At 44.6% G+C, this 27,704-nt stretch overlaps 1 protein-coding gene and 3 pseudogenes across 5 annotated transcripts in view; all 4 read left to right on the top strand.

Moving 5' to 3' along the window:
* Positions 1 to 231: 231 nt before the first annotated feature.
* Positions 232 to 4,433, top strand: LOC113432415 (phospholipase A2 inhibitor beta pseudogene; annotated as a pseudogene). The gene is made up of 2 exons (XR_015746785.1): positions 232 to 277; positions 2,558 to 4,433. The product of XR_015746785.1 is annotated as a phospholipase A2 inhibitor beta pseudogene (transcript).
* LOC148133556 (phospholipase A2 inhibitor beta pseudogene) lies at positions 232 to 27,494 on the top strand (annotated as a pseudogene). Its single transcript, XR_015746792.1, has 3 exons — positions 232 to 277; positions 19,048 to 19,132; positions 24,054 to 27,494. The product of XR_015746792.1 is annotated as a phospholipase A2 inhibitor beta pseudogene (transcript).
* Positions 7,020 to 27,704, top strand: part of LOC148133555 (phospholipase A2 inhibitor beta pseudogene) — a 237,474-nt pseudogene continuing 216,789 nt past the window's right edge. Inside the window, exons 1-2 of one of the 2 annotated variants that reach the window (XR_015746800.1) lie at positions 7,020 to 7,098; positions 9,650 to 11,252. The product of XR_015746800.1 is annotated as a phospholipase A2 inhibitor beta pseudogene, transcript variant X2 (transcript). Of the gene's footprint in view, positions 7,099 to 9,649; positions 11,883 to 27,704 lie in introns of those variants that run through there. The other variant, XR_015746795.1, reaches the window with a different exon arrangement.
* On the top strand, positions 20,277 to 22,943 carry LOC148133557 (uncharacterized). The gene is made up of 3 exons (XM_087965009.1): positions 20,277 to 20,282; positions 20,983 to 21,413; positions 21,521 to 22,943. The coding sequence occupies exons 1-3, from the start codon at positions 20,277 to 20,279 to the stop codon at positions 22,074 to 22,076; spliced, it is 993 nt and encodes a 330-aa protein (XP_087821135.1). The 3' UTR covers positions 22,077 to 22,943.

Genomic DNA, 27,704 nt, shown 5'->3' with positions numbered 1-27,704 from the left:
TTTTGCAAAAAAAAAAAAAAAAACCCACTTCAGGTAAAGGGGAAGTGTCAACATTGGTCTTTGCCCTTGAACAGAGGTTCAGTTGTGCACTGAATCTTTTTGTTTGTTTGTTGTCCCCATGATGCAATCAGGACAAGGGAAATTTTTACTAATGTTTGAGGACAGCAAATTCACCCCCCACCCCACCCCCAGTGCAGGTATATAGGAGAGTTCCTGATGTTCCCAGCATTTGAGAAAGAGGGAGGCTGGCAGACATTCCGTTTGGAGAAAGCTACAGGTAAGTGCACACTCTTTTGCTTACTTGCACAAACTGAGTGGAAGGAAGGAAGGAAGGAAGGAAGGAAGGAAGGAAGGAAGGAAGGAAGGAAGGAAGGAAGGAAGGAAGGAAGGAAGGAAGGAAGAAGGAAGAAAGAAGAGAAGAGAAGAAGAAGGGAGGGAGAGGAAGGGAGAAAGATGGAGAAAGAAGGAAAAGAAAGGGACAGAAGGAAAGAAAGGGAGAGAGAGAAGGAAGGAGGAAGGAAGAAAGAAAGGAGAGAGAGGGAGGAAGGGAGGGAGATGGATAAAAAAGGAAAAAGAAAGAGATGGAAAGAAAGAAAGAAAGAAAGAAAGAAAGAAAGAAAGAAAGAAAGAAAGAAAGAAAGAAAGAAAGAAAGAAAAGAAAGAAAGAAAGAAAGAAAGAAAGAAAGAAAGAAAGAAAGAAAGAAAGAAAGAAAGAAAGAAAGAAAGAAAGAAAGAAAGAAAGAAAGAAAGAAAGAAAGAAAGAGAAAGAGGGGGAGGAAGGCAGGGAGATGGAGAAAAAGGAAAAAGAAAGAGACAGACAGACAGACAGACAGACAGACAGAAAGAAAGAAAGGGAGGAAGGGAGGGAGATGGAGAAAAAAGGAAAAGAGGGAAGGAAAGAAAGAAAGAAACAAACAAAGAAAGGGAGAGAGGGAGGAAGGGAGGGAAGGGAGGAAGATGGAGAAAGAAAAAGTAAGTAAGTAAGTAAGTAAGGGAGGAAGGAAGGAAGGAAGGAAGGAAGGAAGGAAGGAAGGAAGGAAGGAAGGAAGGTGTGGTAATCAAAGTCATGGAAGCTGCAAAAGGTCACATCAGTTTGATTCCCCTTTTTCCAGATTTCTAGTCCTTAAGATTTTCTTACCGAGGAACAGAAATGTTGGACCCTAAATAATTTTTACATTTTGGAAGAAAGAAATGGCAAGAAGAGGCAAACTAGGAATCATGGCTAGCGGGCCTTACAGGGTGGGGAGTTCTTGGGGGTTTAAAAATGGAGGAGGCAAGAAGAAGAGGGAGGCAAGGTGGGAAGGAAGGAAGGAAGGAAGGAAGGAAGGAAGGAAGGAAGGAAGAGAAGGAAGGAAGGAAGGTAAGGTAAGGGTAGGAGGGAGTGGGGAGAAAGAAAGGGAGGAAGGAATGAAAAAAAGAGCAAGGGATGGATAGGAGGCAGGGAGGAAGTAGAAATAGAGGGAGGTCAAGGGAAAGGAAGGGAGAGAGGAAGGAAGGAAAGAAGAAGAAACAGAGGGAGGTCAAGGGAAAGGAAGGGAGAGAGGGAGGAAGGAAGGAAGGAAGGAAGGAAGGAAGGAAGTCGAACGAAGGAAGGAAGGAAAAAAGAGATGAAGGAAGGAAGGAAGGAGAAAGAGAAAGAAAAGAGTTGAATAGCACTTCCACTCGACAGCCTCAGCCCAGTCTGACCACCTTCTATTCCAAGCCCCTTATCAAAATTGGAAATAACACAGCCGGGAGGCACTGCAGGTATTTCTGGAGAGCTCTCAACCCCAATTGAGCAATAGGTTGATGACGGTGGAATTGAACAGAAGAAAAAATCCATTCCACATCTGGGAATGGAAGGAAGAAACAGAGGAGGGGAGAGGGTTCCTGGCTGGGACATGTGAGAAAGGTGTTGTGACCTGCAGCAGCCAGCAGAGCTGTGGTAGACAGTGAGGAGGTTGGGGAGGAACCTGGGCCAGTCCTGGAGTCTGGGGAAGGCTCTGACAAGGGCTCTGCATTGGAGGCAGAGATGGGGCCATGGCCGTCAGACAGTTATCAGCTGCCTTTGGAGTAGGAGATCAGTGGGGCAGAAGGACAGTTGGAGCCTGTTCCCAGTGTGCGTATGCACAGAGCTGCCAGGAGAAGGGAACAGTTAAGGAACAAGGGTCGACTCGGGAGTAAAGGCACAGGTGGATGGTGAATTGGCCCTCCCATAGGGAATAAAGAGGAGCGAAAGGGGAGTGGGGTTTGCAGGAGACCATTAGTTCATTCAATTAGGGTGAAGATTCGTTCGTGACTCCTTGCCAGGTATTGTCTTCTACAGAGTGGCATTTGGAAGCTATCGGCCTGGCAACTCTCCAAGCCTGATAAAGGTCTGTAGTTGTAAATCACTCTTGAAAGACTGTTTTCTGGGACTTTTCTGGAAAGTGAATGAGAGGAATTCCCATTAGCTTATTAAAAAGGGGTTTTGTCGGGACGAGGAATCTGCTTCGTGGTTTTGGTGAAGCCTAGGTCAGAACAGAAGGGAAACTTAAGATGTTGCCGCCTCTCTTTTTCTCTCCCGGCTTCTCCATAGGATGAGGCCTCCAGCTCCACCTCTTCTGATCGCCTGCCTTGTGATGTCGCTGAACAGCTACACCCAACAGGTTCCTCCCTGCCTGCCCCAATATCCGGGTCCAGAAAGCAACTCTAGTTTTGTCTGCAACTCTTCGTCGCTCCGCGAATTTCCCTCCGGCTTCCCCAGTGAAACCAAGACAATCACCGTTCAGTCCACCCAGATCTCCAACCTGGGTGCGGAGGCCCTGCAGGGTCTCCCAGAGCTCCAGGGGCTTTATCTGCTCGGCAACCAGCTGAAGACCCTTCCAAGCGGCCTCTTCCGTAACCTCCCAGCACTGCACTCCCTGGACCTCTCTGGAAATCTCCTGGAAGATCTACCTGCAGATCTCTTCGCGCCCGTCGGTAGCCTGGCCTACTTATCCCCTCGGTTCAAACCAGCTGACTGAGCTGCGCCCATCCTGGTTCGAAACCCTGGAGGAACTCAAGATCCTGCGCCTTGATCACAATCAGCTGAAGGAGATCCCGCCCGATTGCTTCCGTAAACTGACCCTGTTGGTGTCCCTGGACCTTTCCTCCAACCTCCTCCGTTGCCTTCTCCGGAGATGTTCCGAGGCCTCACGTTTCTAACGGTTTTAACTCTGAAAAACAACCCGGTCGGCTCTATCGCCCCCGGCACCTTCCGTGGGACTCCCACGCTGTGGATCCTCTCCCTGAGAAACAACTGCCTGACCCACGTTCCACCTGGGCTCTTTCGGTCCTTGAAGAACCTGGAGCGGCTGGATCTCTCCGCCAATGAGATCACCTCCCTGGAGGCTCCCTTGGTCAACGTGTCTTCCGAGTTCACTCTCGATCTCTCCGGCAACCCATGGGCATGTGACTGCCGCCTGCAGGCTCTCTTCAACTGGGCCCAAGAAGGCAACGTGGATTTGTTCTCCAAGGAAGACGTGGTCTGCGCTTTCCCCAAAAGTTTGAAGGGGAAAGGGGCAACTTCGCTGAAGAGATCCCAACTTTGTCCCTGCTAAACCTTCCAGATGGATCTTTCTCCAACCTGCTCAGCTGGCATGCTTTAAGAGGATTGGGCTTCAACTACCAGAATGCCCCAATTCCTAGAATTATCAAGCCGGCATACTTTCAGATGATTGGACTTCAGTTCCCAGAATCCCCAGCCACCATGAAACTTCAGCTCCCAGAATTCCATAGGCAGCATGGGTAAACTTCGACTCCCAGAATTCCCCAGCCAAAATGCGTGGACTTCAATTCCCACAATTCCTCAGTCAGCAATGGATGGCTGTCAACTTCCCACAGCTGCCCTGGGGCCTTCTGGGATTTGAAGTCCACCCATTTTTCAAGCAGCCAAGTTGAGAAACACTCTTTCATAATAAAGTACCAATGATGTGTTAGATGGTCCTGTCATTTTGCACGCCTGCCCATCCCAGACAAAACCTATCATCACCACCAGCACCACCCAAGTTGTCAATCAAGACCCCTGAAAGCCAAGAAAATTGCACCCCCAAACTCAAAAGGTCTGGTATTGGGCAATTTCACTCTTGCAAAACTCTTGTTTGTGCAGTGTGATGAAATGTAGAGTTTTATCTTCTTTCCTGTGTTATGCAAATCTTATTTCTTCTCCTGATGAGCCCCCAAGTGGATGCCACTTCTTTTGAGGGCTCAGCAACAGCGCCTCCTGGTGGCCGACTCTGGCTTAAAATCAGATGAAGCAGGGGAGAAATTTCCAAGTGACTTATTTTGATTTCCTTTCAAATGCAGGTTAAGTCCTCGACTTACAGCCTTTCATTTAGTGATCAAAGCTACAGAGGCTCATGCAATCCCTTTTTTGAGACCTTCTGACTGAGAGAAACAGAATTATAAGTTACTGTTTTATAATGGAATGTATATAGTTAGACTAGAATAACAACCGTAACAACACAAGAGCACACAATAGATACAAACTCAAGGTTAACCGCACCAAACTTGATTGCAGGAAATACGACTTCAGCAACAGAGTGGTCAATGCCTGGAATACTAGTCTACCTGACTCTGTGGTTTCTTCCCAAAACCCAAAAACTTTAACCTTACACTGTCTACTATTGACCTCACCCTTTCCTAAGAGGTCTGTAGGGGGCGTGCATAAAGCGCACCAACGTGCCTACCGTCCCTGTCCTATTGTTTCTCTTATTCTTCTTTTATTTTTCTTATATATACCCATTTCATGTATTCACAACTATGTATACACTTATACTTATAATCTTGTAAACAATTGACAAATCAAATAAATAAATAAATAAATAAAATAGAAGATTCTCTTTTGCTCTTTCTGATGCTCTTCTGTTAGCTTCCTCTTTTTCTCTTTCTCTGCATAAACCCCCACCCTATAACCTAAAATGTGTTCGGCTGCAAGTCCATGATACAATCTCCTTGGAGAACGGGAAGATCTGCCAGGGCTACGCAACAAGGGAATATATCCTCCCAAGGTGAAGCCCAAAACCAAGATAAGACACCGAAACACAGAAAACAATGTCATGCTCACCCTCAAACTTGTGGTTTAGAATATGGAGAATAAGGGGTGTGTGGGGAGGGCTTCTTAGGCATGGCGTGTTGTGTGCAGGGGTATAAAGTGTATTGTTTGAATACAGAAGCTTGCTCTTCTTGGACCCAACTCCACTTGGGAAGGGACTTGAAGGCCCGTTTGCAAATGCTTATTTTCTTTCATAAACCTTTGAATGGTGAACCAGACCCGTTCCTGTCTTGTGAGTATTGAATAATTCAGTTTGTACGTCTCACGTGTATCAGATCCGTGTATCTGCCATTCTTCAATGGAAGGAGAAGGGTGGGGTGTTGATACAAGTAATCCTTTTTTGATGTAACCTGAATGTCTTCATTCTTCTATTGAATCTGTATAACTTGCAAGTGGTTAGGAATATAAGTCACTTAACAGGTATTTGGGTTAGAAATATATAAACCAGGATAAACATTTTGGTACTATGTCTTTAAGAGATTGCAAATACTGCAATTGGGTGTGGTTTTTCAAAGGGCCATAAGATGGAGCCAGAAACCTGGATTGTTTTAGTCTTAGTCTCAGAAGAGAGTGTGTCTGAGTGTATCTCTGTTTCCTTCTGTTGGAAAATATTGCCGTTCCTCCATTTCTTCTAATTGACTGATATTCCTAGATTTAATGTAAGTCTGATACTGAACTGTTTTTGACACTGGACTTTGATATTTGGATTATCCCTGGATTGAAAAAACTGACCGATTTACCTGTGAATGACTTTTGGACTGCTTATTTTGGACTTTGCTTAAACCTTTCTGGAAGTAAAAACCTACATTTACTGTACAGTGTATCTGTGTGCTCTGTGTGTATTATTCCAACTCTACTCTCTATACGTCTCCCTGTATGCGCTCATTCTCCTAACGGGGAATTACCTCAACACACGTGATAGTGTAGGAAGTTAGCACCCACCCCTCTCCTAGAAAAAAATGAAATATCCTAGGAAATATTTAAAAAGGCAGAATATTTCCCCTAAAAAGAGTAGAAATCCAGAAGCAGAAATTCACCTCAGAAGCAGAAGCTCAACCCCACCTTTGTTAATGGGTGGGCCATGAATGCCTGGTCCAGAGTATTTTACATAACAAAGATCTCCAGGTAGAGCTAGAATAGGAATTGCCCAAAGCCCTTTTCATTACATCATCATCCAGCAAGGCTCAATCAAACCTTGAACTCAGTACAGCCTACAGGGGTGGTGGCTAACCTTTTTGGGCTCCTGTGGAAAAAAAATTGCGTGCGCGCTTGCACGCTGGCGCTTGTGTGTCAGCACCTAGAAGGCAATGCGCACACACACCCATGGCCCCTACGCATGCGCATACAGCATCCCACCCACCTATCTACCACCTTACCTGCACTGCGCCTCACAGCTGATTTTCAGCAGGTTTGAGGCCTTTTTCTGCCTCCCAAAGGCTTCAGGAAGGCTTCTGCAGGCTTCTGCAGGCCAAAAACTAGCCCCGTTTCATCACTTCCTGTTTTCCTGAAAATACTGGAAATGACACCCACTCATGGATCTTTTTGGGGGGCAGGAATGAGAAGCTATGCATCTCTTCAATGAATTCCCTGCCTAAGCAGGGGGTTGGACTAGAAGACCTCCAAGGTCCCTTCCAACTCTGTTCTTCTACTCTATTCTAGATGCTTTTTTTCTTTTTCTTTCAAGGGAGATGTGGAAACCTGACTAAAGCCCCAGCCTTGGTTTTTTTTTTTTTTCCCTTGTTCCAGGCCCTTTTCCCCAAAAACATAAGGAAATGTTTCTCAACCCAAAATTCAGGTAAATGTTCTCTCTCTTTTTGGGGGGGAGGGAAACAGATTTTCAACATCTGGGTGGCCTTTGAACCAAGTTTAGCCAAGTTTGTTTCTCAACGTGATGCAATCAAGGCAGGGGAAATTTTTTTGGGTATTGTTTCCGGGAAGGTATTTGAGAGCAGAACCTTCCTGCTTGTGGTATATACGATAAGCAATTTCCTGCTGAACACAGCGTCCAAAAGGCTGGCAGGGTTGAGGTTTGGACAGAGTTCCAGGTAAGTGCAGAGGCCGTGGTACACTTAGGGTTGGATTTGTGTGTGTGTGTGTGTGTTTTGCACAATCTGAGTGTTGGTTCATTTGGAAAGAAAGGGAAAATGGCAAAGGGGAAGGTGCGAATGATAGCAAGGGCGGGTGGGATCCTGTCTGCCAAAGGCAGTTTTCAGTCTGCTTCTGCGAAATTTCTAGTCTTTAAGGTTCTCTAATGAAGAATCAGAGAAAGAAATAAAAGGGAGGGAGGGAGGGAGGAGAGGGAAGGGGAAGGAAAGGGAGAAGGAAGGAAAAGAGAGAGGGAGGGAGAAAGAAAGGTGGGGAAGAGAAAGAAAGAAAGCAGGGAGGGAGAGAAGGAAGGAAAGAAGGAAAGAAAAAGGGAGGGAAAGAAAGAGAAAGAAAGGAGGGAGAGAGAGAAAGAAAGAAGGAAGGAAGGGGAAGGGAAGGGAGAAGGAAGGAAAGAAGGAAGAAAAGGTGGAGGGAGGGAGAAAGGGAGAAAGAAAGGAAAGAGAAAGAAAGGGGAGGGAGAGAGAAAGGAAGAAAGAAAAGAAAGAAAGAAAGAAGGAAGGAAGAAAAGAAAGAAAGAAAGAAAGAAAGAAAGAAAGAAAGAAAGAAAGAAAGAAAGAAAGAAAGAAAGAAAGAAAGAAAGAAAGAAAGGTCAGTCTATGGAGATTCTCTGTCATCCAGGTCATAGCTGTCCCAAAGGTGCTTTTTTTTTTTTTTAAAGGCAGCTGGAGTTCCTTGAATTTTGTTTCTTAAAGAACATTTTGCTTCTCATCTAAGAAGCTTCTTCAGTTCCATTCTGAATAAACTTCTTGGGTGAGAAGCAAAATGTTTTCCAAGATTAAAAAAAAACCAAGAAAGTCCAGTTTCCATTTGGAAAAAGATCTTTAGAGAGAGAGAAAGAGAGAGAAACAAGAAACAAGGGTGGGAAGGGAAGGAGGGAGGGAGGAAAAAGGAAAGAAAGAAAAGAGAGAGAGAAAGAAAGAGAAAGAAAAAAGGAAGAAAGAAAAGAGAGAGAGAGAGAGGGAGAGAAAGAAAAGAAAAAGAAAAGAAAGAAATGGAGAAAGAAAGAAATGAAGAAACAGAAAGGGAGGAGTTAGTTAACACTTCCCAGCCGCAAAAGACCTCCTTCTTCCTTTATCAAGTTCTCCAAGATAAAAACCAAGAAAGTCCAGTTTTCATTTGGAAAAGATCTTAGGAGAGAGAGAAAGAGAGAGAAACAAGAAACAAGGTGGGAAGGGAAGGAAGGAGGAGGGAGGGAGGGAGGAAAAAGGAAAAGAAAAGAAAGAGAAAGAAAGAGAAAGAAAAAGGAAGAAAGAGAGAGTCTGAGAAAGAGAGAGAGAAAGAAAAGAAAAAGAAAAGAAAGAAATGGAGAAAGAAAGAAATGAAGAAACGGAAGGGGGAGTTAGTTAACACTTCCCCAGCCACAACCTAGGCTGACCTCCTTCTTCCCTTCATCAAGTTTGCAGATAACCTTAAAGTCAGGAGGGGAAGCAGCTATTTTAGGAGAGCTTTTCACTGGATTTTGCAAGAGGTGGACAAGGGCGAAACAGAAAAGAAAGAAATCTCAGTTCTGCACCTGGAAGAGGAAGGCAGAAGGAGAGGAGGGGGAGAGAGGGGCTTGGAGGAAAGTGGCAAGGAGGAAAGCCCTCCAAGGCGGTCCAGACCAGGAAAGCAAGACTGAGGACACCCCGCCTTTATCTCACAGTTACAATAAGAGAGACTTGCACGATTGAAAAGTCACCCCTCCCTTTACGCCCCACAGAAGTACAGCCTTGTCCCTTCCGAGATATTTTCTCCATCCAAGTTCCTGCTTTGGACTCCAAGTTTCCTCACCCAAACTGTTGGGTAGGGTGAGGCACTTCCTGCTGTCTCTCTCTCTCTCTCTCTCTCTCTCTCTCTCAGCTGCATTTTCAAAGCCCGTGAGAGAGAGAAAACTGGCCCTTATTAAATTAAATTAAATTAAATTAAATTAAATTAAGTTAAGTTAAGTCAAGTCAAGTTAAGTCAAGTCAAGTCAAGTCAAGTCAAGTCAAAAGTCAAGTCAAGTCAAGTCAAGTCAAGTCGCAAGTCAAGCCAAGCCAAGCCAAGCCAAGCCAAGCTACGTTACGTTACGTTAGGGTTAGGTTAGGTTAGGTTAGGTTAGGTTAGGTTTAGTTTATTGTCAATTGCACCTCGTACAACGAAATTAAATATCATCTTCCATGTACATTATGAGTATGGAAATAAACCCAAACACCACATCCTTCCCATACTATACAATGGAATTGAAAACTCCTGAGATTGCATTAATAGTGCACTATATACAGTAGAATTCAGCAGAGCTGCTGCCCTGGGATAGAAGCTGTTTTTCAGCCTATTTGTTCTTGTTTTTATTATCCGGCACCGTCTGCCAGATGGTAATAGTTTAAAAAATAATTTAAAAAAGCTGCCAAGGCGATTATCTAAGGCATTTGAGGAATGCACTGCTCTCCCCCACTCCGTTTCTGATGGCAACTAAAATGACCAAAGGAGTATTTTTTTTTTTAAGTTGACACTCTCCCTGCGTCTCCACAGGATGAAGTCTTCGGTTCCACCTCTTCTGATCATCTGCCTTGTGGTGTCCTTCAACAGCTACACCCAGCAGGTTCCTTATTGCCCACCCCACCCTGCTCCAGAAAATATCACTGAGTTTGTCTGCAACTCCCCATCTCTCCATGAATTTCCCGCCGGCTTCCCTGTACGAACCAAAATGATCTCCGTTGAGTTCACCCAGGTCTCCAGCCTTGGCGTGGAAGCCCTCCAAGATCTCCCAAACCTCCAAGAACTTCACCTCTCCAACAACAGGCTGGAGACCCTTCCCAGTGGCCTCTTCCGTAACCTCCCAGAACTGCACACCCTGGATCTGTCCACCAATCTCCTGGAAGATCTACCCCCAGAGATCTTCACCAATGCGATGAACCTGAAGCTTTTATCCCTCAGTGGAAACCGACTGGCTGAGCTGCGGGCGTCCTGGTTCGAAACCCTGAAGGAACTTAAGATCCTGAGCCTTGACCAAAACCAGCTGAAGGAGGTCCCCATTTCCTGTTTCTCCAAGCTGAAGAAGTTGACCTTTCTAGATCTCTCCTCCAATCGCCTCCGTCGTCTCTCTCCAGACATGTTCAGCAGCTTAGAAAATTTGGAGAGGTTGATCCTGGAAAACAACCCAATCCGATGCATTGCCCCGAGATCCTTCCATTGGGGACCCAAGCTGAGCGTGATCTCCCTGAGGAACTGCAGCCTGATCGACATCGCCATTGGGGAATTTCAGCTGTTGGACCAACTGGTGCTGCTGGATCTCTCCGCCAACGAGCTCACCAGGCTGGATCCTCCGGCCGGCATCCTGTCTGCCAATCTCAGCCTGGATCTTGCAGGAAATCCTTGGGCGTGTGACTGCCGCCTGGACAATTTTCTAACCTGGGTCAAGGAGCACAAGATCCATTTATTTTCCAAGCGGGAAATTGTCTGCGCTTTCCCCAAGAATTTCAAAGGCGAAGAGGCAACCTCACTTCGTCGATCCCAAATTTGTCCCTGCTAAACCTTCGGAATGGATCCTTTTCTTTCCACCCTGCTTCGCGAACAGCGAGATTTCCCGGTTTGGGGACCCTTTCCAGTTGAATTGGACTTCAACTCCCAGAAATCTCAGCAGCGGCCATGCTGCCTGGGGAATTCTGGGAGTTGAAGTCCACATAGCTGGATTTAAAGGAGAAGAGCCAGAACAGGATTGGGGGGAAAAAATAGGGAAATACTGATTTTAGGGAAGAAATAGCTGCTCGGGAAGAGATGCTCAAAAAACCCAACAATATAGGTAGTCCTTCACTTACAACCGTTCAGTTAGTGACTTTTTGAAGTATTAAGAGCCCTGAAGAAAGTGACCAGTGAGTGGATCAGAATCAGAATAGAGCTGCAAGGGACCTTGGAGGTCTTCTAGTCCAACCCCCTGCTCAAGCAGGAGACCCTCTGCCATTTCAGACAAGTGACTGTCCAGTCTCTTCTTGAAAACTGATGGAGCACCCACAACTTCTGGTGGCAAGCTGTTCCACTGATTAATTGTTTTCTGTTAGAAAGTTTCTCCTTAATTCCAGGTTGCTTCTCTCCTTGATTAGTTTCCATCCTTATTTGCTTCTTGTCCTGCCTACAGGTGCTTTGGAGAATAGCTTGACCCTCCTCTTCTTTGGGGCAGCCCCTCAAATATTGGAAGACGGATATCATGTCACCCCCTAGTGCTTCTCAGAGCTGACCGTTTTGCTGTTACTATTATTATTAGTGTAGGATGCTGTTACATTAGCCAGGAGTCTGCGATGCTACTTGAAGCGTAGTACTTTGCCTGCAGATCTACTAGCTCTGTTATGGTACATGCTCACACACCTCCCAAGGTGCACCACAGGAGAGCGAGCGAACTTTGCAACAGAAAGAAAGACAAGCAGCTTTTCCTGCAGCATTAGCCAAGCCCTTTCCCCTCCCCCGCCCCCATAACCACCTCGCAAATGGGCATCGCAAACGGGAAGGTTCAAAGCCGGCAGAAATCTGACTGCCCGCACAAAGCACCAACTCATATCCCCGTCCGAGTGGTAACCTATTTGTCTATCGGCGGTATATATGCTTTTGAGCTGCTAGGTGGGCAGAAGCTGAGGCAAGTTCGGGAGCTCATCCTGCTACGCAGTGCTAGGGCTCGAACCACTGGAGCAGAGACCAACTCCAGCATCCTTAAGCCACTGAGCCAATGTACTTCTCCGCTTCGCTGTTGAATAAACCTTATTTCCGCCTCAAACAGTTGTCCTGTGCTCCTTGAAACCCTGCGTGGAATGACCCAGAATTTTCTTTTAGTAATTTGGCAACCACACAGGGACGCCAAGTCTAATCTGGATGATACCCGTGTTTCCCCAAAAATAAGACCCAACCAGAAAATAAACCCTAGCATGGTTTTTCAGGATGCTCATAATATAAGTCCCAGTTAAGGTACATGCTAGGCACATGCATTTGGTATCGTATTTTCCCCCAAAGAAGACCTAACCATAAAATAAGCCCTAATGTGTCTTTTGGAGCAAAAATCCATAAGACCTGATCTTATTTTCAGAGAAACACAGTAGATCTGCTCTGGGCAATCTCACCCAGTCAGCACCAACACCATTTGTCTGGAGGGTGCTGCCTTGGACTCTGCCTGTTTCAGCACAGGTAATAAAGGAAGTTTTGGGTTGGGCCAAACCCTTGCTTGAGCCAGAGCCTCACCATCATACTCCCGTAAGTGCCTCACAACTTTTGTAAATGAATCTTCTGCACAATATACAGGAGCTCCACCCAAGGGGACAGCATCCCACAGAAGTTGGGTTTGACCGAATACAATTCTGGTCAAGTAAAACCAGGTGTCAACTTTAAAATGGATCAAGCCTGCCGCAGCCATTTTCTGTTTCCCAAGTACCACACAGTTTGGGGAGTGGGGGAGAGAGGAATGGAATGTAGCCTAGTCAAAACAGACTGCTATCTCGTGAGAACCAAGGTCATCGTCAACTCTGAAGCTGGCCTGACTGAGGCCATCTTGGAGGCTTCAGTGTTGCCACAATGGTACTGAGGGATAGGGAGAGGGGAATAGAGGAAGTTGGGTTTTTGTAGCCAAAACAAAATAGTTTCCCCTGAGAACCAAGGACAGTCCCACAGGTGGCTAGAGAGAGGAGGAGAGACGTTTCCAAGCAACCAAACAGCACCTTGATTGGACTGTGTTTTGGAAAGGGGAGAAAACTTTTGCTTTTAATTAGGTGAAAACCATGGGAACTGTTGAGGTAATTCCCCGTTAGGAGAATGAGCGCATACAGGGAGACGTATAGAGAGTAGTGTTGGAATAATACACACAGAGCACACAGATACACTGTACAGTAAATGTAGGTTTTTACTTCCAGAAATGTTAAGCAAAGTCCAAAATAAGCAATCCAAAGTCATTCACAAGTAAATCAGTCAGTTTTCAATCCAGGAATAATCCAAATATCAAAGTCCAGTGTCAAAAACAGTTCAGTATTAGACTTACATTAAATCCAGAAATATCAGTCAATTAGAAGAAATGGAGCAACGGCAATACTTTCCAACAGAAGGAAACAGAGATACACTCACACTCTCTTCTGAGACTAAGACTAAACAACCCAGGTTTTTGGCTCCATCTTATGGCCGTTTGAGTAACCACACCCAATTGCAGTTTTTAGCATGCTCTTAAAGAGACAGTGTTGTAATGACGAGGCAGTCGAGGTGTTTGATCATGATCAAATGAATCATGATGAACTTTATTGGAGTCTAGTCTTACATTTATACACATTTTTAGTAATCCTCTAACATTGGTTAACTTTGGTTATTGTTCAACTTTCGTTACTGTTTAGCATAGTAATTAACACAATTAACTATCTCTAGTTAAAGTCTAACACATGTTTACTTCCTCTCTCTAATCCTCCTTTACATTAATGACTTTGTTTGCCTGAGTTGTAATTACTTGTAAACATTCTTAATCTGAGGTTTGCCATCCAAGATAAGAGCATTCCTGCAATTACAACTCTACATATCCTCGTTTTTTATTTTAAATGGAGGATTCAAAGATTTATGAATGTATCGCAACTGTAAAGGATTAAGAGAGGGGAAACAGGACAATGCGAATAAATTTGGAATACATTGAATAAAACAACAGATTACAATTAGTACAATAATAATAATTATAGCATAAAAGAAAAACTCTGAGCCAAGACCAATCAGGAAGCCAATTGGTTAGCCACTCAAAAGTGAGTACTGAGCATGGATATTATTTTGAATGTAGGATTGTAAATTGGCAAGCTCATCCTCAATAGTTTTATTCAAAGAATGAAAATTTCTGAGGATGAACATTGGTAGCATATTTATCAAAAAAGATTGATCAGAGGCATTAAAAATAGGAAAATTGTCAGGATACATATCAGGAGCTATATTAAGTCCATACAAAGAAGAATTAAAGGTACCTGACAACCAATAGTAATTAGAACAATAACTATAATTCCCTAGTTTTTTTAATATGTGCTGAGCAGCATCATAATCAGACCAATTATGAAGCCAAGTATGTTTAGCGTGACAACAGAAACACAGACCCCTTGTAAATTGACTAACTTTCAAATAATGCCAACAACAGAATTCAGTTACATAGGGGGTTTAGAAAATAGCCAGGAGTATGAAATAGATTGTAGTTGTGAGACAATAAATGTAGAAGACATGATCAAATTAGGGGTAAAAGAAATTTGACCAAATGCCATTGGGGGCTCATAGTATAAAGTAATATTTGTACCATGGGTCATAAACATATATTGGGCATGATGAACCCACAAATTAGGGTTAAGATGAACCACAGGAGTGTCATTTTGAGCAGAAACACCATTAACCATAAACAAGAAAATACAAAGTAAAATTGTAACAGAATTAGCAGTAATAATAGCAAAAACAGCAGCAACAAGATTTTCAGGAGTCTGAGGTAATGAGGCCTGTTGCAGTTGTTGTTGAACTTGATATGTAGTAGATTTAACCTGTCCCCAAGTGATGGGTTGCGGGCGCTTCAACCTTGGAAGCCGGACTTCTGTGTTCAGATGAAGATTGAAATCCGGAATTGGGTTGTGAAGGCCCTGATGCCATGCCATGATATGGATGAACACAGTGCGCTGGAACCCACACTGCTTGTCTATTAGAAGGATCTTCCACGGCAGCATAACCATGCCCCCAGGTGATCAGTGGTGTAGGGCCTTTCCAGGTTGGATCTGGAGCTTGGCGATACTTTACCAAAGGCCTTGCTAAAGATTCAGTAGTTCAAAAATGCAAATTAACAGGTGAGTCTGCAAGAGAATCTAAAAAGGTTAAATAATTCCAAGTATATAATTCTACAGCAATGAGATTTTGAATCTTTCACAGATAGTAAGGGCCAGACTCAGTTTGTAATTGTTTTTGAAGCAATGCCTCAAAAGTACGATGAGCTCGCTCAACTATAGCTTGACCCTGAGAGTTTCAGGAATTCCGTGTACTAAAGTAATATTCCATTTCTGACAAAAGGTTTGAAATTCCTTACTAATATAAGCTGGGCCATTATCAGTTTTCAACTGAGAAGGCCGACCCATTACAGAAAAAAGAGGATAGGCAATGAGAAATAACATCTGTAGTACGCTCATGTTTTTAAACAGTAACCCAAAGGAAATGTGAATGAGTGTCAATAGACGTGTGAAGATAACAGTATGGCTTAAAAGTTGAAAATTGAGTTACATCCATTTGCCAAATTTGATTAGCTTGGGTTCCTCGTGGGTTGACACCCACTGGAAAGGGAACTGCCGGTTGCTGACAAGCTGGACAAGCACGGACAATATCCCGGGCTTGAGATAATGAAATTTTAAATTGCTTTGCAAGCGATTTGGCATTTTGATGAAAATAAGAATGGTTATCAACAGGATCAACAAACAAAGATGCAACATCCTTTAAGGATTCGTCTGCCTTCTGATTTCCTTCAGTCAAGGCATTAGTAAAGGGAGTATGACTCCGAATATGTTCTACATACAAGGAATACAAGCGAGTTTCCAAACTATTCTTTAAAGATAAAAACAAGGATAACAAATTCTTATCCAAAGAGAGAGAACAATAAGAAAAAAGAAGAGATTGCATAGCTAAATACACATATTGAGCATCAACAATCAAGTTAATAGGTTGGTCATTGAACAATTGTAAAGCTAAAATCACAGCAGCCAGCTCAGCACGTTGAGCTGAAGTCTGCATGGCAGTAAATTTAGAATACCATTGTTGTTGAATCTGCCAGACGACCACACCCCTTGTTGGTGAGCCATCAGTAAAAACTTTAAGAGCTTTAGAAATAGGATTTTGCACAAAAATTGAAGAAAAGTCCAGATTTAAAGTAGTAGTAACCACTATTCTAGGATCCTTGGGTAAAGAATACAATAAGTTTCCCACATATTGAGAAAAGGCTATCTGATATGATTCTGAAATCATCATCAAATGCTCATGTTCAACTTTTGTATGAGTGAAAGCTATGCTAATGAGATCCTATCCTGTAAGATGTAAGGCTCGTTTACGACCTTTAATAATCAAATCTTCTAATGCTAATTTGATAAGGATAAATGTTTCTAGGTGGAGTAGCTGACAAATTAATCCATTCATGAATGTTGACTGCTTGTGGAGAGGCATTAGAATAAAGACATCCTGTGGGTAAGGGTGCAGTAGGAAGAATAGCTAAACAAAGTCCTATTGTTAAGGATGTTATCCTGTCCACATATCGATGCTTAAACTTATTTAATATTTCTTGAAGGCATGTTCTTTGAAGATCAGTTAATACAACTAAATCTCCTGGTGATTGTGCTCCCTTCAAAGACTGAAATAAGGGCAACATATCACCAGTTGTAATGTAGAAAAATGAGTGCGCCCAATTAATAATGCCAAGTAATTTTTGCCATTGTACTAAGGTATATTATTTCTGTACTTGTAATTCAGGAAGAATTGGAATGGAGCAATTATGCAACATTCTATGTCCTAAGTAGGTATAAGGTTCTACCTTTTGAATTTTGTCTGAGGCTATATACAATCCCTGTTGTGCCACAATATCCATTAACTCTTTTAACAATTTAGATTCATCAAAATCTGGGGCTGCTATATATATCATCCATATAATGATAGACTAAATAGGAAGGAAATTTATTCCTAAAGGGTTGAAGAGCATTATCCACGAAATATTGACAAAGTGTAGGGGAATTAAGCATTCCCTGAGGCAACACGCACCAATGATATCTTTTTGTGGGCATGCTATTATTAAAAACTTCTCTTAAATCATGAAGGAAATGCCATTTCCCATTTTTCTTTTTTATAACAAAAACAGGAGTATTCCAAAGACTAGTAGAAAGTTCTATATGACCAGCAGCCAATTGTTCTTGAACCAATTGTTGTAAAGCAGCAAGTTTTTTCCTTTGATAATGGCCATTGTTCCACCCAAACCTGCGTAGAGCAGAGTCATTTAAGAGGAAAAGCCATCATCAAGAATCAAATGAACATTAAGAAGAGAAAGGATATCACGGCCCCAAATATTAGTATGAATATCTAGAATGTATGGTTGTAGGAAAAAGACTTACCAGCAGATTTTGTAACATTAATTTCTTGAACATTCTGCCAAGCAGCTGTAGAACCTCCTATTCCCCACAATGAAGAAACTGTTGTTTTTTTGCCACTGTACTGGCCAATGTAAAGAGATGACAGTAACATCGGCTCCAGTATCCAATAACCCTTGAAATGGTTGTTTATTTAAGAAGAGAGAGGAGTTCAGCTGATGAAATAAGCCTACAGATAAAAAAAATTGATCCAAATCCTGCATCCACACGATTACCTATACCAGGAGATGGATTTTCATATAGAAGAAGAAACAATTGAACAACAGAAGAATTACAAGGAACAACTTGAGGAAGATTCACCCAAATCTGAATCATAATGCTACCAGTGTAATCTGAATCTATTACACCAGGCACAACAAAACAGCCCTTTTTATGTGCAGAAGAACGAGGCAAAATTAAGCCAACTAATCCTGAAGGAAGAAAACCTTTAAATTGAGATGGAACTATTTTAACTTCCAAAGGAATTTTAAACTCAATTACCTCTTGAGTGATTAAATCAATCCCAGCGCTACCAGCTGTGGCTGGGGAGGAGTGAGATAGACTGCTGGAGGAGTCAGGTAATATTTGCTTCCAATCTTCAGGAATCATTGTATAACCACTCTGATAAGGCAGACCTTCCCATTCTGCTACTTGCAGTCCAAGCTGTGGCTCCTGACCAGGATGATATTTTACTGGACAAACAGACACTAATTCTGCAAGTTCTGTTCCTGAGACAGAGGCATCCTCCTTACAATTCTCAACCATTTTCTGAAAAGAAGACTGAGCAATAGAGTCAGGAGGCTTTTGCCCTGTATCTGCAGAAGCTGAGGGAATGGAAGACATATATTCGGGTGGAGAAGGAGGATAAATGACAGCATTAGTATAACGTGAAGGTGGAGGTGTTCAAAGAGAAAGTTCATTGTGACCAAATTTTTCAATTGCATATCTACATAAATGCCACACCTGCAAAACTTCTATTTCTGCTCTAGGTTCAGAATGCAATGTATTCCCTATACGTTCCCAATCAGTTAATTTTAAAGACCCCTCTTCTGGATACCATAAGCCCTGAGCTGCAATCTCCTGGGTATTATTTTTCTTCAACAAATAGCCTAATTCATCTACATGCTTCCTTTGTTCCTCAGAAAGTGAAGACCCCATACTTACAGAAACCAAAAGGTTGAGAAACCCCAAAGGGTTGAAGGTGCATCAAATCCTTGCCGGACGAAGTAAGAGGGTCCCTGTTCATGCGCCACTTGTTGTAATGACAAGGCAGTCGAGGTGTTTGATCATGATCAAATGAATCATGATGAACTTTATTGGAGTCTAGTCTTACATTTATACACATTTTTAGTAATCCTCTAATATTGGTTAACTTTGGTTATTGCTCAACTTTCGTTACTGTTTAGCATAGTAATTAACAGAATTAACTATCTCTAGTTAAAGTCTAAAACATGTTTACTTCCTCTCTCTAATCCTCCTTTACATTAATGACTTTGTTTGCCTGAGTTGTAATTACTTGTAAACATTCTTAATCTGAGGTTTGCCATCCAAGATAAGAGCATTCCTGCAATTACAACTCTACAAGACAGTATTAAAATGTCTATCCTGGTTTATATATTCCCATCCCAAATAGCTGTTAGGTGACTTCAGGTAAAGGGGAAGTGTCAACATTTGTCTTTGCCCTTGAACAGAGGTTCAGTTGTGCACTGAATCATTTTTTTTGTTTGTTGTCCCCATGATGCAATCAGGACGAGGGAAATTTTTACTAATGTTTGAGGACAGCAAATTCACCCCCCACCCCACCCCCAGTGCAGGTATATAGGAGAGTTCCTGATGTTCCCAGCATTTGAGAAAGAGGGAGGCTGGCAGACATTCGGTTTGGAGAAAGCTACAGGTAAGTGCACACTCTTTTGCTTACTTGCACAAACTGAGTGGAAGGAAGGAAGGAAGAAAGGAAGGCAGAAAGGAAGGAAGGAAGGAAGGAAGGAAGGAAGGAAGGAAGGAAGGAAGGAAGGAAGGAAGGAAGGAAGGAAGATGGAGAGAAAGAAAGAAAAAGAAAAAGAAAAAGAAAAAGAAAAAGAAAGAAAGAAAGAAAGAAAGAAAGAAAGAAAGAAAGAAAGAAAGAAAGAAAGAAAGAAAGAAAGAAAGGGAGAGGGAGGGAGGGAGGGAGGCAGGGAAGGGAGGAAGATGGAGAAAGAAGGAAAAAGAAAGAGACAGAAGGAAGGAAGGAAGGAAAGAAAGGGAGAGAGGGAGGGAAGGGAGAAAGATGGAGAAAGAAGGAAAAAGAAAGGGACAGAAGGAAAGAAAGGGAGAGAGGGAGGGAGGGAAGGAAGAAAGAAAGGGAGAGAGGGGGAAGGGAGGGAGATGGAGAAAAAAGGAAAAAGAAAGAGACAGACAGACAGACAGACAGACAGACAGAAAGAAAGAAAGAAAGAAAGAAAGAAAGAAAGAAAGAAAGAAAGAAAGAAAGAAAGAAAGAAAGAAGAGAGAAGAAAGAAAGAAAGAAAGAAAGAAAGAGGGAGAGGGAGGAAGGGAGGGAGATGGAGGAAAAAGGAAAAAGAGGGAAGGAAAGAAAGAAAGATACAAACAAAGAAAGGGAGAGAGGGAGGAAGGGAGTGAAGGGAGGAAGATGGAGAAAGAAAAAGTAAGTAAATAAGGAAGGAAGGAATGAAGAAAGGAAGGAAGGAAGGAAGGAAGGTGTGGTAATCAAAGTCATGGAAGCTGCAAAAGGTCACATCAGTTTGATTCCCCTTTTTCCAGATTTCTAGTCCTTAAGATTTTCTTACCGAGGAACAGAAATGTTGGACCCTAAATAATTTTTACATTTTGGAAGAAAGAAATGGCAAGAAGAGGCAAACTAGGAATCATGGCTAGCGGGCCTTACAGGGTGGGGAGTTCTTGGGGGTTTAAAAATGGAGGAGGCAAGGAAGAGGGAGGCAAGGTGGGAAGGAAGGAAGGAAGGAAGGAAGGAAGGAAGGAAGGAAGGAAGGAAGGAAGGAAGGAAGGAAGGAAGGAAGGAAGGAAGGAAAAGTAGAAGAATGGAGGTAAGTGTAGGAGGAAGTGGGGAGAAAGAAAGGGAGGAAGGAATGAAAAAAAGAGCAAGGGATGGATAGGAGGCAGGGAGGAAGTAGAAACAGAGGGAGCTCAAAGGAAGGTAAGGGAGAGAGGAAGGAAGGAAAGAAGAAGAAAAAGAATGAGGTCAAGGGAAAGGAAGGGAGAGAGGAAGGAAGGAAAGAAGAAGAAAAAGAGTGAGGTCAAGGGAAAGGAAGGGAGAGAGGAAGGAAAGAAAGAAGAAGAAACAGAGGGAGGTCAAGGGAAAGGAACGGAGAGAGGCAGGAAGGAAAGAAGTAGAAACAGAGGGAGGTCAAGGGAAAGGAAGGGAAAGGGAAGGAAGGAAAGAAGAAGAAACAGAGGGGTCAAGGGAAAGGAAGGAGAGGGGAAGGAAGGAAAGAAGAAGAAACAGAGGGAGGTCAAGGGAAAGGAAGGGAGAGAGGAAGGAAAGAAAGAAAAGAAACAGAGGGAGGTCAAGGGAAAGGAAGGGAGAGAGGAAGGAAGGAAAGAAGAAGAAACAGAGGGAGGTCAAGGGGAAGGAAGGGAGAGGGGAAGGAAGGAAAGAAGAAGAAAAGAGGGAGGTCAAGGGAAAGGAAGGAGAGAGGAAGGAAAGAAAGAAGAAACAGAGGGAGGTCAAGGGAAAGGAAGGGAGAGAGGCAGGAAGGAAAGAAGTAGAAACAGAGGGAGGTCAAGGGAAAGGAAGGGAGAGGAAGGAAGGAAAGAAAGAAGAAACAGAGGGAGGTCAAGGGAAAGGAAGGGAGAGAGGAAGGAAGGAAAGAAGAAGAAGCAGAGGGAGGTCAAGGGAAAGGAAGGGAGAGGGGAAGGAAGGAAAGAAGAAGAAACAGAGGGAGGTCAAGGGAAAGGAAGGGAGAGAGGAAGAAAGTAAAGGAAAGAAAAAGAGGGAGGTCAAGGGAAAGGAAGGGAGAGGGGAAGGAAGGAAAGAAGAAGAAACAGAGGGAGGTCAAGGGAAAGGAAGGGAGAGGGGAAGGAAGGAAAGAAAAGAAACAGAGGGAGGTCAAGGGAAAGGAAGGGAGAGAGGAAGGAAGGAAAGAAGAAGAAACAGAGGGAGGTCAAGGGAAAGGAAGGGAGAGGGGAAGGAAGGAAAGAAGAAGAAACAGAGGGAGGTCTAGGGAAAGGAAGGGAGAGGGGAAGGAAGGAAAGAAGAAGAAACAGGGAGGTCAAGGGAAAGGAAGGGAGAGAGGAAGGAAGGAAAGAAGAAGAAACAAAGGAGGTCAAGGGAAAGGAAGGGAGAGAGGAAGGAAGGAAAGAAGAAGAAACAGAGGGAGGTCAAGGGAAAGGAAGGGAGAGAGGAAGGAAGGAAAGAAGAAGAGACAGAGAGGAGGTCAAGGGGAAGGAAGGGAGAGAGGAAGGAAGGAAAGAAGAAGAAACAGAGGGAGAGCAAGGGAAAGGAAGGGAGAGAGGCAGGAAGGAAAGAAGAGGAAACAGAGGGAGAGCAAGGGAAAGGAAGGGAGAGAGGAAGGAAAGAAAGAAAAGAAACAGAGGGAGGTCAAGGGAAAGGAAGGGAGAGAGGAAGGAAGGAAAGAAGAAGAAACAGAGGGAGAGCAAGGGAAAGGAAGGGAGAGAGGAAGGAAAGAAAGAAAAGAAACAGAGGGAGGTCAAGGGAAAGGAAAGGAGTGAGGCAGGAAGGAAGGAAGGAAGGAAGGAAGGAAGGAAGGAAGGAAGGAAGGAAGGAAGGAAGGAAGGAAGGAAGGAAGGAAGGAAGGAAGGAAGGAAGGAAAAAGAGAAGAAGGGAAGGAAGGAGAAAGAGAAAGAAAAGAGTTGAATAGCACTTCCAGTCGACAGCCTCAGCCCAGTCTGACCACCTTCTATTCCAAGCCCCTTATCAAAATTGGAAATAACACAGCCGGGAGGCACTGCAGGTATTTCTGGAGAGCTCTCAACCCCAATTGAGCAATAGGTTGATGACGGTGGAATTGAACAGAAGAAAAAATCCATTCCACATCTGGGAATGGAAGGAAGAAACAGAGGAGGGGGAGAGGGTTCCTGGCTGGGACATGTGAGAAAGGTGTTGTGGCCCTGCACCAGCCAGCAGAGCTGGTGGTAGACAGTGAGGAGGTTGGGGAGGAACCCGGGCCAGTCCTGGGGTCTGGGGAAGGCTCTGACAAGGGCTCTGCATCGGAGGCAGAGATTGGGCCAGGGCCGTCTGATAGTTACCAGCTGCCTTCGGAGTCAGATATCAGTGGGGAAGAAGAACAGCTGGAGCCTGTTCCCAGTGTGCACATGCACAGAGCTGCCAGGAGAAGGGAACAGTTAAGGAACAAGGGTCGACTCGGGAGTAAAGGCACAGGGGGATGGTGAATTGGCCCTCCCATAGGGAATAAAGAGGAGCGAAAGGGGAGTGGGGTTTGCAGGAGACAATTAGTTCATTCAATTAGGGTGAAGATTCGTTCGTGACTCCTTGCCAAGTATTGTCTTCTACAGCGGGGGTCCTCAACCACCGGGCCGCGGACCGGTAACGGTCCGTGGATCACTTTGCACCGGGCCGCAAAGAAAAATAAAATAAAAAAATGGCGGCTTTCTTCTCCTTCGGTGAATGCTGCTGGGATCAGGGATCAAGGACACAAAGGAAAGAAGGGGAGGGAGGAAGCAACCAAAGCCTGTCCTGCTCTCCGGCTCAGTGGCTTCGGTTTCCTCCCACCTCGTTCCTCTCTCAGTCGCTCTCTCGCTCCTCCACCAGCCCAGGAAGAAACTGCTTCAAAGCCGGCAGGGTGGCTTTTCCTGTTGGCGCAGCTCCCGAGCGCCCGTTCACCCCCACCCCGCCGCCAATCAATCCAGGTTCAATCCAGTGCTCGTTCTGCCTGCCTGCCTGCCTTCGTTTGTTTCGGAGCAGCTTCGGCTGAGAATAATAACTATTCGCCTCTTTTACTCAGCCGAAGCTGCTCCGAAACAAACGAAGGCAGGCAGGCAGGCAGAACGGAGCACTGGATTGAACCGCGGGCGGCAGGGCGGGGCAGGGGTGAACAGGCGCTTCGGAGGAGCTGCGCTCCGAAACCACCAGAAACGAAGGCAGGCAGGCAGAACGGAGCACTGGATTGAACCGTGGGTGGCGGGGTGGGGGTGAACGGGCGCTTCGGGGAGCTGCGCCGACAGGAAAAGCCACCCTGCAGGCTTCTTTGAAGCAGTTTCTTCCTGGGCTGGTGGAGGAGCGAGAGACCGACTGAGAGAGGAACGAGGCAGACACCTGAGAGAGGGAGGGAGACACCTGAGGGATGGGGCTGATGAAGGCAGGGCCGAGAGGCGAGGCTTCTCAGCCGTCCTGCAGGGACTATCTGTCGCTCAGGGTTGCAATGAGGAGGCATTGGCGCTCCCTGAACTTGGTGGTTTGCTGGCAGACGTTTTATTACCCGACTAGGTAACAACATCAGATGTTACCTAGTCAGATAATGAAATGTCTGCAAGCAAACCACCAAACTTGGACTCCCCCCCCACCACCAGTTTCTGCGTGAAACTGGTCCCTGGCACAAAAAAGGTTGGGGACCACTGTTCTACAGAGTGGCATTTGGAAGCTATCGGCCTGGCAACTCTCCAAGCCTGATAAAGGTCTGTAGTTGTAAATCACTCTTGAAAGACTGTTTTCTGGGACTTTGCTGGAAAGTGAATGAGAGGAATTCCCATTAGCTTATTAAAAAGGGGTTTTGTTGGGACGAGGAGTCTGCTTCGTGATTTTGGTGAAGCCTAGGTCAGAACAGAAGGGAAACTTAAGATGTTGCCGCCTCTCTTTTTCTCTCCTGGCTTCCCCATAGGATGAGGCCTCCAACTCCACCTCTTCTGATCGCCTGCCTTGTGATGTCGCTGAACAGGTACACCCAGCAGGTTCCTCCCTGCCTGCCCCAATATCCGAGTCCACTAAGCAACACTAGTTTTGTCTGCAACTCGTCGCTCCGTGAATTTCCCTCCGGCTTCCCCAGTTATACCAAGACAATCACCATTGAGTTCACCCAGATCTCCAACCTGGGTGCGGAGGCCCTGCAGGGTCTCCCAGAGCTCCAGGACCTTTCTCTGATCGGCAACCAGCTGAAGACCCTTCCAAGCGGCCTCTTTCGTAACCTCCCAGTACTGTACTCCCTGGACCTCTCCGGAAATCTCCTGGAAGATCTACCTGCAGATCTCTTCGCGCCCGTCGGTAGCCTTGCCGACTTATCCCTCGATGGAAACCAGCTGACTGAGCTGCGCCCATCCTGGTTCGAAACCCTGGAGCAACTCAAGATCCTGCGCCTCTATCAGAATCAGCTGAAGGAGATCCCGCCCGATTGCTTCCGTAAACTGACCCTGTTGACGTCCCTGGACCTTTCCTCCAACCTCCTCCGTTGCCTCTCTCCGGAGATGTTCCGAGGCCTCACGTTTCTAACGGCTTTAATTCTGAGAGACAACCCGGTTGTGTCTATCGCCCCCGGCACCTTCCGTGGGACTCCCACGCTGCGGATCCTCTCCCTGAGAAACAACAGCCTGACCCACGTTCCACCTGGGCTCTTTCAGTCCTTGAAGAACCTGGAGCGGCTGGATCTCTCCGCCAATGAGATCACCTCCCTGGAGGCTCCCTTGGTCAACGTGTCTTCCGAGGTCATTCTCGATCTCTCCGGCAACCCATGGGCATGTGACTGCCGCCTGCAGGCTCTCTTCAACTGGGCCCAGGAAGGCAACGTGGATTGGTTCTCCAACAAAAACGTGGTCTGCGCTTTCCCCAAAAGTTTGAAGGGGAAAAGGGCAACTTCGCTGAAGAGATCCCAACTTTGTCCCTGCTAAACCTTCCAGATGGATCTTTCTCCAACCTGCTCAGCTGGCGTGCTTTAAGAGGATTGGGCTTCAGCTACCAGAATGCCCCAATTCCTAGAATTATCAAGCCGGCATACTTTCAGATGATTGGACTTCAGTTCCCAGAATCCCCCAGCCACCATGAAACTTCAACTCCCAGAATTCCTAGGGCGGCATGTTTTCAGATGATTGGACTTCAGTTCCCAGAATCCCCCAGCCACCATGAAACTTCAACTCCCAGAATTCCTAGGGCGGCATGTTTTCAGATGATTGGACTTCAGTTCCAAGAATCTCCCAGCCACCATGAAACTTCAACTCCCAGAATTCCTAGGCCGGCATGCTTTCAGATGATTGGACTTCAGTTCCCAGAATCCCCCAGCCACCATGAAACTTCAACCCCCAGAATTCCTAGGCCTGCATGCTTTCAGATGATTGGACTTCAGTTCCAAGAATCTCCCAGCCACCATGAAACTTCAACTCCCAGAATTCCTAGGCCGGCATGATTTCAGATGATTGGACTTCAGTTCCCAGAATCCCCCATCATCATGTGGACTTCAATTCCCAGAATTCCTAGTCCGGCATGTTTTCAGATGATTGGACTTCAGTTCCCAGAATCCCCAGCCACCGTGAAACTTCAACTCCCAGAATTCCTAGGGTGGCATGTTTTCAGATGATTGGACTTCAGTTCCCAGAATCCCCCAGCCACCGTGAAACTTCAACTCCCAGAATTCCTAGGCCGGCATGTTTTCAGATGATTGGACTTCAGTTCCCAGAATCCCCCCTGTCATCATGTGGACTTCAATTCCTAGAATTATCAAGCCGGCATACTTTCAGATGATTGGACTCCAGTTCCCAGAATCCCCCCTGTCATCATGTGGACTTCAATTCCCAGAATTATCAAGCCGGCATGTTTTAAGGTAATTGGACTTAGTTCCCAGAATCCCCCCTGTCACCATGTGTGAACTTCAACTCCCAGAAGTCCCATGCCAGCACGCTTTAAGATGGAGGGCTTCAACTCCCAGAATTCCCAATGATCATGCTGTAAGATACAGTATGTTTAAAAGAATGAAAGAGGGAAAAGGCTGTAGATAGCCAGACAGATACAAATAATCAAAGTTGGAAGGGACCTTGTAGGTTATCTAGTCCAACCCCCTGCCCAAGCAGAACCTACACCATTTCTGACAGATGGCTGTCCAGTCTCTTCTTGAAAGCTTCCAGTAACAAAGCTTCTGCAACTTCTGAGGGCAACTTCTGTTCCATGGGTTGATTGTTCTCACTCTCAGAAAAAATATCTGTATTTCCAAGTTGAATCTCTCCTTGTTCAATTTCCATCCATTATTCCTTGTCTGGCCTTCGGGTGCTTTAGAAAATAGCTTGACCCCTTCCCTCCTCTCTGTGGCAGCCCCTCAAATATTGGAAGACTGCTATCCTGTCTCCCCTGGTCCTTCTCTTCCCTAGACTAGCCAAGCCCAGTTCTTGCAACTTCGTATGTTTTAGTCTCCAGTCCCCTCATCATCTTGGTTGCTCTTCTCTGTACTTTTTCTAGAGTCTTAACATCTTTTTTATAGTGTGGTGATGTTAGAAATAAGAAAATTCAAAAATAAAATGTAGGTGAATAGAATAGTATATTATAGCATTAAGAAGACAGTTGCTCTATAGGCATTTGCTATCTTGATGTAATCCTGCTTTAAATATATTTTCTTATGCATTTACTCATTGTTAAATATGTACCTGCAATCTATTACATCCTCCTGTATCAAGTCATGCCACCTCTATTTCCTACAGGAATTGGTACTTGTATCTCAAACTGTCAAGGCAATTCACACACACATTTGACACAACAAAAGACCAAAGTGATCAATTAGGAGGACCGTGGGAGAAGATAAAACTTCCTTGAACAACTGAAGTTAGATTTTGTTTTTTCAAAGCATCTGCTTAAGTTTAATCTTGGCACATTGCGATTTTAAGTTATAACCAGATTTTTACTTTGCGTAGGTGAATATGTTAGAGATGCATATAATCATTATGTTATTCTAAGGTGGCTAGAAAGAAGATGTGCTGAATGTAATTTTAATATGTAACAAGTGTGGGGTTAGGAATAGATAATTCTTTGTTCTTGGACTGTTAGAAAGAGGCTCTGCTGAAGGGACATGCCTTAATGCTAAGTAAGATAAGAAAAAGCCATGTTGATAAAATATGTGATGGGTGGTCATTGGGAGGTGTTGCTCCATCAGCTGTTTCAGATTAGCTGTGCTCGGTCATTGGACCCGATGTAGGAGGAGCATGGGGGGGTCGGGATAGAAAAACTATAAAATGTAATGTATTGAAATCTTTAGGTGTAGTTCTTGGCTCAAGCTTCATGTTGAAGTCAGCTGAGATTCCCCCACTCTTTGCAAACAGCTTAACAAATAAAATCTCTGTGTTTTCACTGATCCGAGTTTTTGTTATTTGGATTCGTTTCCGACAGTGACCAAAACTGGATGCAGTACTCTAGGTGTGGTCTTACTAAGGCTTTACAGAGCGGCATTAGTATCTACCTTGATCTCGATTGTATCCCTCTGTTAGTGCAACTTAGGATTGCATTAGCTTTTTTGGCTGCTGCTGCACACGGCTGGCTCTTATTTAGCTTATTTAGCTAAGAC

Source organism: Notechis scutatus, chromosome 1 (assembly GCF_049901735.1).
Source record: "Notechis scutatus isolate UNSWTSFEM ecotype Mainland chromosome 1, rNotScu1.2, whole genome shotgun sequence".
NCBI lineage: Eukaryota > Metazoa > Chordata > Lepidosauria > Squamata > Elapidae > Notechis > Notechis scutatus.
The sequence above is the reverse complement of the archived record's forward strand: the minus strand, read 5'-3'. Positions and strand labels throughout refer to the sequence as shown.

Coding starts and splice junctions, on each gene's coding strand:
- LOC148133557 (XM_087965009.1), top strand. Junction 21,414..21,520: donor AGAAGAAGAAACAGAGGGAG/GTCTAGGGAAAG, acceptor GAAACAAAGGAG/GTCAAGGGAAAGGAAGGGAG.